General features: G+C 34.0%; 4 protein-coding genes across 5 annotated transcripts in view; 3 read left to right on the top strand and 1 right to left on the bottom strand.

Moving 5' to 3' along the window:
- The window catches only part of LOC144838575 (uncharacterized), a 36,752-nt gene extending 22,464 nt beyond the window's left edge, over positions 1-14,288 (bottom strand). The window contains exon 1 of one of the 2 annotated variants that reach the window (XR_013611659.1): positions 14,050-14,068. The gene's annotated coding sequence lies outside the window, so the exon portion shown is untranslated. Of the gene's footprint in view, positions 1-14,049 lie in introns of both variants that reach the window. The other variant, XM_078693992.1, reaches the window with a different exon arrangement.
- LOC144837492 (uncharacterized) lies at positions 406-3,955 on the top strand. The gene is made up of 3 exons (XM_078692633.1): positions 406-564; positions 1,228-1,365; positions 2,821-3,955. Exons 1-3 carry the CDS (start codon positions 544-546, stop codon positions 3,055-3,057), a joined length of 396 nt encoding a protein of 131 aa, XP_078548759.1. The 5' UTR covers positions 406-543; the 3' UTR covers positions 3,058-3,955.
- LOC144838528 (uncharacterized) lies at positions 4,524-6,492 on the top strand. Its single transcript, XM_078693930.1, has 3 exons — positions 4,524-4,589; positions 5,004-5,144; positions 5,995-6,492. The coding sequence occupies exons 1-3, from the start codon at positions 4,578-4,580 to the stop codon at positions 6,304-6,306; spliced, it is 465 nt and encodes a 154-aa protein (XP_078550056.1). The 5' UTR covers positions 4,524-4,577; the 3' UTR covers positions 6,307-6,492.
- On the top strand, positions 6,780-11,123 carry LOC144838578 (actin-1-like). The gene is made up of 4 exons (XM_078693995.1): positions 6,780-7,005; positions 7,376-7,603; positions 8,337-8,583; positions 9,477-11,123. The coding sequence occupies exons 1-4, from the start codon at positions 6,880-6,882 to the stop codon at positions 9,992-9,994; spliced, it is 1,119 nt and encodes a 372-aa protein (XP_078550121.1). The 5' UTR covers positions 6,780-6,879; the 3' UTR covers positions 9,995-11,123.
- Positions 14,289-14,486: the final 198 nt, after the last annotated feature.

Below are 14,486 nucleotides of genomic sequence, written 5' to 3'. Positions count from 1 at the left end.
GTTTAGTTAATTTAAAGGGCAATTTTAAATTTCACATATCGTTATTCAGTTGACCAAAAATTGGATCAAGAAAAACAAATTGCCTGATCATCAAACGGTTTTTGTTGAAAGTGGATACCTGTAACTTGATTAAAATTGCTTATGTCTAATTTTTATGATTAATCTTCTTGGCCGGGGGACATTTTTGTGTTTTAGGTTGTTTTTTTTTAATGTAAATTAATCCGAATTAATTATCCCCAACTGTTCATTCTTTGTTAGCGGCCAAAGTTTTCCACTTGGATTCTACTGTAAGGCCTTGGTAAAACATATTATGTGAACGAACACAAATAGGCAGTCTCATCTGGGTCTCCGTAAATCAATATGACCTTCATTAGGTTGCGTTTACACAATAGAATAATGGAATGGTCCACAGACAGATCAATATAATACAGTATACAGAACGGTCCCAAACAATTCTGAATCATTATAGAAAAGCCTGTTGCGAACAAGAGTATTAGTATTGGATATTTGTGTAATAAATTTTACAGAACAAGGAAACGCAAAATGCCCAGAGGACACCATGGGGTAAGACTCTTCTAGCCTACTGTGTTAAGCTAGCTATTTTTCATAGCCTAATATATGAGTGATAATGATATGAATATGGATCTCCGTGTAAACATGGTGGTGGTATATGGTTTATACAGCAGTATCGTTGTGACGATTACAAAACCATTTTATTTTATATAAAGTCTCTGTGATCATCAACGTACAAAGGTTAATTAATTAATAATGATTATAGTCTACAGTCTAAAACAAATATACAATTTACCAAGCGGTATTGTAATGAAAGGGATTTACGTGTATACATTACTGTATATTAATTTATATATAAATAAAATTAGACCTGGGCCTCACTACAGTATGAATAATTAATAAAAATGTATTCCATTTCTATCCAACCATGTCATAACACCAATTTACAGTATAAAATGTATGTACATCAATGATTAATTAAGAATGTACAATTTTATTTGACGTTTAAAAATTAGAAAACGTATAGTTAAAAATGTCCAATATAGTTTCAGTATAATATTATATAATATATATATAGCTCAGAATGATGGAATTAAAAAAAAGTCGCATATGATATACGGATCGATTTAAGTAGACATAAGCATGGATGTAAAAAATAAATTATTTTTTTACCTCCAGTGACATAAGTAGTAACTTTCATTTTCTCAATTTTAGAGAGGTTTTGGTCATCGCGGTTTTGGACACCACCATCGTCGCGGACCTCCTCTTGGAGCGTTGGCTGTTGGCGCAGTAGCAGGAGCAGCGGTTGCAAGTTCAAGTAAACCAAAAACTGAAGTTGTACATGTATACCACGTAAGCTAAATGTATAGGTTCATGGAAACATTATGATTGGCATGCCATAATCTCATAGGCCTATATAATTTGAATGATGTTCCTTAAAAAGCAAAACTTCAATCAAATATTACGTGACCTTGCTTCCAACAGTTATTTCAAAAGAGAACCCCTATTAATTCAAGAGGACAATTTCGGGATCCGACAAAGTGTCTAGGCGTAAAGCTCTGTCTACACTATCAAACTACTGTAGTTTGACAAAAAAGTGTGAGGTGCCCAAATATTGTTGTGGTATGCTCAAATATGGTAGTGGTATGACATCATCATGTCCATATATGGGCACATCACATTTTTTGTCACATAAATTTTGATAGTGTAGACAGCTTTAGAGGATGCATTGTTTTAAAACATCGCTCCAAATTCATTTGACGCAATGTTCTTTTAAGTGTCCCTCATAGGGGCGAGTGCCCCAATAGATAGTTTTACTGTAGGCCTACTGTATTCAGATGGAAGCTGACGTTCAGATTATTATTCTGTAAATCACGGTTGGTTCCGCTTAGTACCATAGGCCTACGACTCAGCTACGACTATCCTTCGCGAATAATACAGATATTATCTATACGCATAGGCCTACCGCATCGAACTCGGAATACCAACATGTATTTCCTTGTCCGCGTTGGTATGTTATAATTTGTTGTTTTGAGGGTTTTAGTGCCAAAAAGTTACATAATTATGTCCTCTTTCGTTTGATTTTCTGGTGTGAGAAATTGATTGACATTTTAAAATCCCAATGACCACATTATTTTATGATGCGCCTTTTAATTCTATTAAAATATACGACAACGCGCATCCTGTGTATAAAAGCCCAGTGAATTGTAATTCGCTTTACGTGGCCCGGTTACTAGTTGCGGGTGCCCTATACCATTGCTAAACAGCAATAGCCCACCTTGCTTCTATTCTATATTCAAGTGGGGTCACATGATTCAACAATGAATCTCAATATCCTTTATGTGACGTCAGGGAGGATACACGACGACACGAAATTGACAATAGAATTTAACTGTGTGAACAAGATATATGATGCGTACGTCATGAATTTATAGTCCTACAGCAGTTAGGCCTAAGTACTGTTGAACTTGCAGTATTTTGGCGCTGGCCACCGTCCACAATTTGCTGCATGAATTTTTATAATCATACATACATACTGTAATTATGTGTGTTAAATAATTAATTAAACCCACCTTTTGGCATGACGATTATAATAATTTATGTCGTATTATCGTCGTGCATTTTTATCGTCATCTCAACGATTTTTGATCATCACACAACGCTATTGGATTTGGAAAAAATAAATAGGATATAAGGGGAAGTTGATTAAAGATTAAAATGACAGGCGGTTTCTGAATTTTAAATACATTCAAAATGTTCGGCCTACTGTGTATCTAATGTATTTAATGTTGTTTTTTTAATTCACAGCAAGCACCAGCACCAGTAACACAACCGTCAGCACCACCACCATATCCTGGTTATTCGGCACCGCCACCACAAGGTTACTATCCGCCACCGCAGCCATATCCAACAGGACCTCAACCACCGCCACCAGCAGGATATCCACAGCAACCACCACCGCAAGGATATCAGTATCCACCACCACCGGGGTACTACCCACCCCAGCAACAATATCCTCCCCCTACACAACCCCCTCCTCAGTAGTTAGGCCTAATCATGATTGATCACAACTGGTAATGTGATTACTATTACCCGGTGCCTGTAAACGACAGGTTGTTCAAAATGGTTTATATTATATTTTTGTATAGGCCTATATTTAGTTACTGTGGTATTTTTGAAAGAGCAATTATGAATTTTCACCTTGTCTATATCGTTGGTGTTTTAAAAGAAAAATGCACTATATATTCACACACATGTACAGGAGGTACATTCACTTTTGTGAAAACTGTAAAAATATACTTTTGAATATTGTTGTTAGATTGTCACAAAAAAATGAGTTGAATTCGTCAACATGATAATAATATAATATTATTATTATCCGGGACCAAATAGGACCAAAAAGAGATATAGTATAATACACTCATGACTAATACGAAATGTGGTGGTATAGGCCTATGTTAGTTTGTATGGCATATTAACATTGTAAACGTCATCCTCGTCTCTTGGTGAATTGGTGAACATTACATGAAAGTAGACCTGTTTATTGTTTGGTGTTTTATTTATTTTAAATTTTGATAGCTAGAATAGAGTAGAAGTTAACTAGACTCGAACCCAGGCAATTAATTTGGAAACATTATATGGAGGTATACAGTACCACACAATTTCAATTATAACTACTGTGTAATATTTATATCTTGATTTTTTTATAATGCTATAGTTTAACACCGCTTGATGAATTATCATAAAGATATAGGCCTAATGAATGAAGTAAAATAAATATACCAGGGAAGAGAGAGCTAACTAAATACGTTATTTCTCTTCCTTGATATGTTTTAATATTTATATTATATTCGTTTTAATTACTAACAAATAGATGTATTAATAATATTATAATTTTTTTTTATTAAATGTTTATTATGAATAAATTGTTATTAGAACAGAATATTATTGTTGTGTTCATTAAGTGCTCATTAATGTATATTATTCGCCACACGAATATTACACGCATCTTACACGGTTTTAAAATGTATTAATTACATGAATATGTATTTATTTCAACTTCAATGATTGTGTATTATTCGTATGCCACATGCATATTACACGTATGTTACACGACTTTAATATTTGTTGTGACGTAATATACCAAAATAGAAAGAGTCATCAGTTAATGACGAATCACCAATCACAGCCTAGATACCAGTACATTAATATTCTACATACCAGCAAACACAATAACATTTTGAAATTTATTCTATCGCAGGGGAGATGATAAATTAAAAACAATTGTTTGTTGAATTATCCATAATTGGCTGGTGGAAATGAAATTTAAAGTTATTATTATCGATTGTTTGATTTAACACACTACAAATTCACAACGTTCAAGAACAAGTCATCGACACTAAAGATAAAAATTCAAAATACATTTACACTAATTTAAATGGAATAGTCTGAAATAAAAATCATGTGATCTTCTTTGTTTTGTTTACATATTTTGTTCGGAAACAATTATACTTGTCATATTTGTTTTTTCTATTACTAAAATTTATCGAATTGTACGAGTGAATATGCCTAGACGGGTAAGAATAATTTGTAGTTTTTTTAAACATATTATTTAGACAGGATAAAAACATGTTTTACATATGATCCTGCTTTTTTAGCAATAGATTAAAAACATTCATAAAAGAAATTAAAAAAACTTACAATAACACTATATCATAAATAAAACATAATGTAACTATGTAGAGATGAATAAACAATGTAGCCTATGTTATAGTATTATTGAACTCTTTATTACAGTTTAAAAACCCCAGAATTAAAATAAAATATAAGTAAATAAGTAAATCGTTTCATTCTATATTTGATAGAAACCCAATATTTTTCTTTTTTTCCCTTAGCATTTAGTAGGCCAATGTCTATTGTATAGACATAAATCTTTCAAAATGTAAGACTTAATTAAAGTCTTAATTCTAACCGTCCCTATTTACTTTAAGAGAGTAGTTGTGGTCGGGCCTCCGAGAAGAAGAGGCGCTCCTTTTGGCGCCCTTGCAGTCGGAGCTGTAGCTGGTGCAGCCATGGCATCCTCCGGATCAAACAGAACACATGGATCCACCGAAACAGTCGTTCATGTTCATGTAAGAAGATAAAAGTACTGGGCCTACACATTGTAATATAACGTTTGGAACAAGCAAAAGCTCGAAATAAAAAGCCTCCCAAAATTAGCCATTAATCGGCTATTGATCATAACAGCCATAGAATGACTAAAGATGATTTCATATTATAATGGATATATTAAAGATGTATTGTCCCCCAAAAACATGAACAATTAAGATTGATTTAATCATATTTTGAATAGGTTATTGTGTAGTTTTAATAAAGTTAATCACTTCCGTAGGAATTTAACAAGAAAATAATGTTTTCACTTATAAAATGACAAAATAAATGGTTAAATCTAACCAAAAACATTGGCTGGCAGCCAATTTGACTATTTTTTGCTTTAAATTACAGTTTTTTCAGGTAAATAATTTTTTTTGGATCTAACTTTTGGTCAAAGTGGATAACTATATTATGTGACATTAAAATGGCATTTTCAACAAAAAATGTTTAAGAATGATTTTTTTCAGGGGACAATACATCTTTAATAAGTCAACGACAATAAAGTTCAGTGAACTATAACAATTTATTTTATTAATGTCAAGTAAAAAAGAAAATATTGATTCTAGCCTTGTTAAGTTCATACTTTGCTTATAAAAAGAGAAAGATTTTTTATTACCGCACACATAAATTTAAGTTTATTTTATTGTTAATATTTATATTGATGTAGGCCTACTGGGCCCAATGGCCTATGTAAAATAAATGGCCAAGGCAATGCTCCTAGGAAAGAAAGGAAGTATAAAGTGAAATTTTGTTTCAAATCCTGTCATATGTACCACCGGTAGGCCTACTGAAATATAGGCGTACTAATTAATATAATTTTAATTACAGGTTGACGGTCAGCAACAACCACAGCAGCAACAAGGGTACCATTATCCACCACAACCAATGACGTCACAGAATTACTACCCCCATGGTACACAACCGTATCATGCACCTATGCAGCCTCCTCCGCCCGGTATTGGCTATCCGCCACAGCCGCCACCGTATGGGACAGTGTACCCTCCTTCTGGTCCAACATATCCCCCACCAAGTACCACATACCCGCCAACAAGTGGTCCATATCCACCTGTCCAGCAATCAATGCCACAGGCTGGTGCAGCTTACCCGCCACCACCAGCCTCGCACCCTTCACCATATTAAAGTCAGCACCAAATCATTTAAGTAGCAGCATTAAATAGAAAACAACAGTTAATTTATTAAGAAAAGTGTGCAAAGTTTTTAAAAATTGTAGCCTAAAATTAATATAATTAATTGCAAAGAAACTCATCATAACACTGGAAGTGAAAGAAGATAGGCATTATGGACATATAGGTTTGAAGAACTTTACTGTACCACTATATTTCAGTTCTTTTATATACATTATTTTGGTTAGTGTAGTATAAAGTACAGTGGTGTAATGTAATTACAATTTAATTTGAAATGTACTTTGTGTTTTAGAAATAAAAATAATATTATATTAATAAGTGATAGGCCCTATATTGGTTTCATTGTTTGATTAATCAAGAAATAAAGGAATTAAGTGTGAAGTGCGTTAATTTATGTTTGCCGCCCTCTCTATTTTCTACACTTATTTTATATTTAGCCTCACCACTACCACTCCCAAGACCCCGAGCATGACATTCCGAATGGTTAGAACAGCTGATAGGCCGTATTTATTGGTATAATTAGGCCTAAATAAAATATTACATTCATGTTATATCCCGTAACAACAAGATGTCTGATGAGAATGCTGCAGTAGTTGTTATCGATAATGGTTCTATTATGTGTAAAGCTGGTTTTGCTGGAGAGGATGCACCTCGGGTCATGTTCCCAGCAGTCGTTGGTTGGCCTAAGCATCAGGTACGAACCCTCTCTGAGTATGTACTCTGCCGTAGAGAACCGGTTTGAAGCCAAGTTAAAGTATCTAGGCCTAGCCTATGCTACATTACATAGGCCTATCTAATGAATGAGAGAGTAAAGTTAAACATAATATATGGATTAATCATGTTTTAATTGAAATGTGCTTTCAGTGCTGTGCATAATATTTTATAATCTTGTGTTTTTTTTGTTATGTCAATGATAAGTCAGTAATAACTAATACTGTACTCATAGCTCTAATAAGGTAATGAATTATTGATGATTTCTGCCTTAACCTCATAGGAAAAAAAATAATGCTTCCCTACCTAGTGGCTATTTATCTTTCAAATTATTATTTTTTGTTTACCAAAAGTCACTGGAGCACAAAGAATATTATGTTGGGGATGAAGCCTATTCACAGTTAGACAATCTTGATATTGAATATCCCATAGAGCGTGGTGTTATAACCAACTGGGATGCAATGGAAAAAATATGGCATCATTGTTTTTACAATGAACTCAAAATCAAGCCAGAGGAACATTTAGTTCTTGTATTGGAACCAGTTATGAACCCAGACTCAAACAGAGAGCAGATTATGAAGGTAACTATATGAATGCCAACTTTCCACTAAAAGATTTTAAGTGGTTAGTATTAGAATTATTATTAAGTTATGGTATTGTTCAGAGGAACAAGAATAAATACATTTTCACCATATGACCTATATAACAAACAGTAAGTCCAGTGGCGGATCTAGCTAGGGGGGTGAATAGGGTGGCTAGCCACCCCTTTAATTCTCTCTCCAAAAAAAAGATGCAACCTACCTCCGATTGACCGTCGCTAGCTCCCAAACCCTCCCCCGCTCGGAGCTACTCACCTTGTTTGCCACTTTCGTGGCCACCCCCCCTCGTCAGATCCTAGATCCGCCACTGAAGTCCTAACTTGAAAAAAAATTAAATATCTGGAGAATTAATTGTGAAAGCATCCAAACAAGAGAGGGTGCTATACAAATTATAAAATACATCAAACAGTATAGTAGAGGGTGCTATTTAAACAATCTTGAGTATCTTGAGCTTCTACAGTAAACAATGTTTTTTTTCCCAACCAGAAGAAATTGCCCATTAATGGCATGATGAAGGAGTTGGAATCAAAATATTAATTAGGTCATATTTCAGTAAACCAATAAAACGACTATCAAAACTCTTGAAATTTATTTTTTTCCACGGTTTTACCCATTATGTTATTAAAATGATTTCTTCTGTGCAGCCTAATGGTCCATCATCAAAAGACACTTAGTGACTGTGACAGTCACTATCAATATTATTATTATTTTATAGGTGTTATTTGAGAAATTTAATGTACCTGCAATGTATGTGAGTATCCAAGGTCAAATGTCAATCTATGCATCCGGTAGAGGTAGTGCAATAAGTGTGGATATAGGTGATGGGGTGATTCACATCGTACCGATTTATGAGGGATATGCCATTAAGAAAGCTATTCAAAGAATTGAATTTGGAGGGTGTGACCTAACGCAGTATATGGCTCAGTTGCTTGCTGAAAGAGGATATACATTCATGAATACAGGTTTGTATCAGTCATTTTTGTAATGTTCAAGTAACATACCATTTGAATGGTCAAGAGACAAGGCCATGTACATGGCTGCAGTCGTGTGCTCAAGTTAGTGTTTATCGACCGACCAACCGATTTGACAATTTTGAAAATTGTAAGTGCGCGAACCCATGCGTTATATGCGCTACGCACGTAATTGTATTGCCGTATTACCGACCAACATAGTGAGCTGTAAAGTCATTTGAATGGTCAAGAAAAAAAACAGGCCATTCAAATGGTCAAGAAAAAAAACAGGCCATTCGAATAGTCAAGAAAAAACAAGTCATTTAAATGGTCAAGAAAAAAACAGGCCATTTGAATGGTCAAGAAAAAACAAGCCATTTGAATGGTCAAGAAAAAACAGGCCATTTAAATGGTCAAGAAAAAGAACAGGCCATTTGAATGGTCAGGGAAAAAACAGGCCATTTGAATGGCCAAGGAAAAAACAAGCCATTTGAATGGTCAAGGAAAAAACAGGCCATTTAAATGGTCAAGAAAAAAACTGGCCATTTGAATGGTCAAGAAAAAAAAAACAAGCCTATTGAATGATCAAGAAAAGAACAAGCCATTTGAATGGTCAAGGAAAAAAACGGGCCAGTTAAATGGTCAAGGATAAAACAGGCCATTTGAATGAAAAAATGAAAATGAAAAAATGGGGCGAGCCATAATCTAGTAGTTTCTATCATTGCGTTTGACATAATTGGACGATTATGTTGTTTCAAAGAACGGAGTGAGAATATTCTCAATAATCATTGTTAACAGCAGGTAGCCTTGATTAACAAGTCATATGTAAAAATATTCATTAATATGGAATTTAACAGCTTGTCCATTTAGATTTAATTAAACAAAAATTATGTGTTTTTTTTTAGCCGAGATGGAAAGCGTAAGAAAATTAAAGGACAGCCTCTGTTACGTCGCTGAAGATTTTCAACAAGAGTTAGCATCAGCATCGTCCAATCCATTACTAGCAAAGAGTTACCAACTTGCAGATGGTCGCGAGATTACCCTTGGAAAAGAAAGATTCCGATGTCCGGAAGTTCTTTTTGATCCGTATTTGATGGAACTGGGTCATTGCGGCATTCACCAGACTGTTTATAACAGTATAATGAAGTGTGGTATTGATATACGTCGTGACATATGCTGCAGTATTGTGATCTCTGGTGGAACTTCTCTAATACCAGGATTTGCCGAGAGGCTCCAGAAGGAAATAAAATCACTGGCTCCTAAGTCCATGAGAGTAAAGGTAGTAGCTGCACCGGAACGAAAGTTTAATGTATGGATAGGGGGATCTATTTTAGGGTCGTTGAGTACATTTCAAAAGTGTTGGATTACTCGGAAAGAGTACGACGAACTCGGCAATCGTGCTATTAAAAAATTAATTTTATGAGACAAAACAGGGACAGAATTGAAAATCTTAAACTGTCGGACACCTATTTATTAGGGAGCTTAAGATTTTCATCTTTAAGATTTATGAATTTGACATTAAGATTTATGAATTTGACAAAAAAATGTTCAAGCAAGGCAATCTAACAACAGGATGCTGAGCTCCTGAGATCAAAGGGTTTATCTGTGGCTGCGACACGATCAGTTCCACGCCCCTTAACACGCACCGCACGCGCTGAGAATGTACATAGTACAGCACTGTGGTATTTGTCGCAGCCAGACATAAGATCAAAGGACTGTTACGAATTCATATCTTGGCAAGGCATGCTCGGTGTCCTGTTGTCAGAATGCATTGGTTCAAGTCATTTTAATTTTCAAATTCCTAGTCCTAATTGTAAACAGTATTCTGAAAATAAAAAATATTAATGCCTATTTATATTGCCTAAATTAAGTGTAATATGTATGTTATAGTAAATAGTGCAATTAGAATTGGTTGTTGGTAATGAAATGATTGCTAATGAAATTTATAAAAAAGGCCCAGTAGCTTCTGTTTTGTAAGCCGGTTTCGACGGTTAGGTGGGGTGTGGATGCGAAAGAATTACCAGATGTGCCGTGTTGAAATGTATCTAGACATATATAAATTATATTATATTTAACTGTAAAAATTTAAATATGTTTAAATTTGCGCGGGGGGGGGGGGGTTTCCGACGGTAAGGGTGGGTGCGAAAGAATAAATAGTACACTAACCAGATGTAGTGGGTATTTAGATATATATAAATTATATTTAATTTAACTGTGAAATGTAAAATATGTTTAAACTTGTGTTTAATGATTTTCTTCCATGGTGCTAACAATAAAACCAATAATATTAACAATTTAATATTAGATTATTACATTTTGTGTAAATAGATGTATGTAACATAGAATTAAGGTTTATACTATTATATACTAATATACTATATAGTTATATACCAGCCTATAATAGTGACATTGATTCGCTGTTGGTGTGGTTGACATTTGAAATAATACATTTTATATTTTACCAGTTTATATTTGATAAATTTTAGAGTAATTTGTATTAATGGATTATGCACTTTAGTCACGTATTTGTTTATTAAATTGTTCAACGAAAAGATTTTTATGAACTTTGGAGATTTGTTTTGTTTTGAAAAAACTAGGCCTTTTGAATGGTCAAGAAAAAACAGGCCATTTGAATGGTCAAGAAAAAACAAGCCATTTAAATGGTCGTAGTTAAGTTAGTTGGCCTGATAAAATTGATAAAACCCAAAGCCCCCTCATCCTATAATAACACAATACCTCGCATGCTATACTCGTGTATGTATCCCCCTTTTCTTTTTTAAAGTCACTGCATGGATATCAACCCTCGGAAAAAAAAAATGTTCATACATATCACATTTTTTGAATTAGATTACCGTGTTAAACAAAATCAATACATACATTCAATACCTAGATCACATACACCTGTATAACTAATTAAAAAAACACCAACATGCACCTTGAATATGTCGTAGATTTTTGTAGAAAACCGTACACCTGCATCTTGCCGCCAGACGTCTCGTGAACGGATAAAGCATATTGATTAATAGTACGATTCTAACATTAGTAAAAGTAAAATACCCGTCTATCCGTTTCATGCGCCGAATTCACGGCATCGGCATTAGGTTACAGTACTTATAAAAATCCAAGGCGGTCAATCGGCTACTGTACTTCATTAAAAATTGCTATTAGAGTTCAATAGGCATACACGAATTATCAATATTGAAAATTAATAAATGGTTGTACATTCTACGAGAGATGTTATAGGCTAAATCATTGTTGACGAACATTCTGTGGTACTCAACACTTTATATATCAGAAGGCCTCTATGAAATTAACTATTACTTTTATTATAATGACGAAGGAATGTATTTTCCAAAACCATGGCGCTTAATCTTTTTGGCTGTTTGCTTTACCGTTTTGATTTAGCTTTTTGCTTATTTTATTTGGATCTTCATTGCGATAACATTTTCAGTAATTAGTAATTATTAATATTAAAATAACTTTGTGCGATTTTATCGATCCCATTAAGAACACATCATGTTTGCAATTCATTTTTGATAGATTTACGAACTGTGTAATCTTGAACTCAAACAGAGAATTAATTACATTAATGTTTCTGAAAGTAGGTCAGAAAGATCCGGTCGTATGAAAGGCGATAGTAAAATCCGTAATATATTTTGCCGTATTTCTGAAATACCACGAACAATACTTACGACATGTATCTACTTAATCTTAATGGTTTGTCAATGATTTACTTGCTTATAAAAAGAAGTAGTATTAAGAGTGCTAATTCCATTTAATAATGTGATAAATCACGACTTAACCGATACTAAGTATCATTATACGGTACTCTAACAATTCCTTTCTTTCTTAGCATAGGTCATTTTTAGTCGCGTGGACGCGACTCTATAGTTCACTATGTCGGTCTGTCGGTCTGTCTGTCGGTCCGGTATCACTATGCGTTTTATCGCTTTTCTGTACTTTTTGAACTGTTTTGATGTACAGAAAAGTTTTAAAGTACATTACTTTTTGAAAGTTCATTTTTTTCTGAGAGCACGCGACTTATGGCTGTTGGCCTTGTTTTCGATAATGCTTGGTTTCCACTAGACGCAACACAAGGACGTAACGAACGCAACTTAAGTGATTTTGACCATTCACACGCGATGGATTATGCGAACTGTCGCTTGTCATTGGTCAACTCGCTTACGTTGCGTTAAGTATTTCACTTAACTCAATACATACTTCCCTTAAATTGTATTCAGTTAGATAGGAGATTGTTTATTTAATTTTCAGGGTAAGCCTCTTATCTTAGTGTAACTTAACTCTTACTGTAACTGAATATGGCCACAGGACACTCAATTCTAATACGGCATGATCTGGGCCTACACAGAAAATAGGCTTACCACAGGCACAATATAAATATGGGATTATTAATGTTTTTGTAAAATTGGTTCAAATGACATAGTAGTAAGGTCTGCTTTCATTGGGACAACCAAGACAATCTAACAACAGGATGCTGCAGGGCTACGAAGATCAGAGGGTTTATCTGTGGAGCTGCGACACGATCAGACACGCGCGTTTAGTTTAGAACCTAAGTTTAGAAAAAAAAAGTTATATAAAATATCTAAAGATACAAACAATGTGACGTATATATAAGCTTAAAAACAACCCATTAACTTAATATTTTAATAAATGAAAAGAACATTCCCAATGGGTAGATAATGACTATTTAATTATAATCAAACAAGCCGATTTTAACATTAATTAGATAAAAGCATTATCGATGTTTAAATCTATATATTTTACACGAAAACGACGACGACGACGAATATCTATATTAACTTAACATGTGCACACAAACTATTTTCATAAAAACGGCGCCACATATTCGAGTCGGATTCGAGTACAGTACTTTAGTACAGTTATTTATTAATATCTTCGCCATATAATTATATTTAATGCGCTTACCATAGTAATGAACCTTCGAATTTCTAAGCTTTAGATAAAATCATACTTCACTTAATCATGATAAAATGAATTTAATAAAATATGGATATTGATATTACAGATAGGCACTTTATATCGTTCTCATTGTTTCGCGGACAATACGCGTTCATTATGCGCGTGTGGCACTCCCAGATTAGATGATGTCTTTCTATATAAAATAACCCACGAATTTTGCACGAGCAATGCACGCGAGTATATCCGGTATTTGACATACCGCTGAATGGGAATTGCACTTTAATGTCATTGCACTGTCGCGAAGAAACAATCGATAATACGATTCTCTTCTGCATTTAACTGACCGACAAACAGTTTAGTTGCAATTAAATAAAAACTAACATACAATATATATCATAATGAACATTTATATGCAAAATAACACAATAGCAGCCTTTTAGCAATATCAATTTATCTATCTACTCAATGCCATAACTCATATTAAATAGTCAATTATAGCTAGGCCTATTATTTTAAAAAGTAGAAATAAAAACATACACGGCTTAGAATGAGTTTCTTCCGCTGCATATTATTGCTTTCGTTCTTGCGACACTAAACAGCGGCATGCAATGGTAATCCACAGGGAGCATATTCAACCTGGATAAAGATTTATGCAAATGTACTTACTCATCAATGAAAGCAAGATAGGTGGCAGCAAATTTTACTTTTCACTTTTACTTACAAACCATTCTGGCGCCCTCCTACATTATTGTTTTAATGTTTGTTAACAGGTAATCATAAATTCGATTTTATTAAAACATTTATTTGTATAAATTAAATAATCAAATAACTACAATGGAATAGTGAATTTCTATTACCCGATCCCCAGTGCTGTCTCCATATCATGGCAATACTTGTACAGTGTTTGAGGAAAATTTCATAATACAGCATCTCATGTGGTACTGTATCGTGGTTATGTTAAGGTTTGGTCTATG

Source organism: Antedon bifida, chromosome 3 (assembly GCF_963402885.1).
Source record: "Antedon bifida chromosome 3, ecAntBifi1.1, whole genome shotgun sequence".
In the NCBI taxonomy this organism is placed as follows: Eukaryota; Metazoa; Echinodermata; class Crinoidea; order Comatulida; family Antedonidae; genus Antedon; species Antedon bifida.
Note: the sequence above shows the minus strand (reverse complement) of the source record. Positions and strands in the feature narration are given on the sequence as shown.

What these genes read in the sequence shown, in the direction of transcription:
- LOC144837492 (XM_078692633.1), top strand. Translation starts at nt 544, where the DNA reads ATGCCCAGAGGACACCATGGG. An exon ending in TGCCCAGAGGACACCATGGG is followed by an intron (nt 565 to 1,227) that starts GTAAGACTCTTC and finishes TCTCAATTTTAG; the next exon opens with AGAGGTTTTGGTCATCGCGG. An exon ending in AAGTTGTACATGTATACCAC is followed by an intron (nt 1,366 to 2,820) that starts GTAAGCTAAATG and finishes TTTAATTCACAG; the next exon opens with CAAGCACCAGCACCAGTAAC.
- LOC144838528 (XM_078693930.1), top strand. An exon ending in AAACAGTCGTTCATGTTCAT is followed by an intron (nt 5,145 to 5,994) that starts GTAAGAAGATAA and finishes TTTTAATTACAG; the next exon opens with GTTGACGGTCAGCAACAACC.
- LOC144838578 (XM_078693995.1), top strand. Translation starts at nt 6,880, where the DNA reads ATGTCTGATGAGAATGCTGCAGTAGTTGTTATCGATAATGGTTCTATT. An exon ending in TTGGTTGGCCTAAGCATCAG is followed by an intron (nt 7,006 to 7,375) that starts GTACGAACCCTC and finishes GTTTACCAAAAG; the next exon opens with TCACTGGAGCACAAAGAATA. An exon ending in ACAGAGAGCAGATTATGAAG is followed by an intron (nt 7,604 to 8,336) that starts GTAACTATATGA and finishes ATTATTTTATAG; the next exon opens with GTGTTATTTGAGAAATTTAA.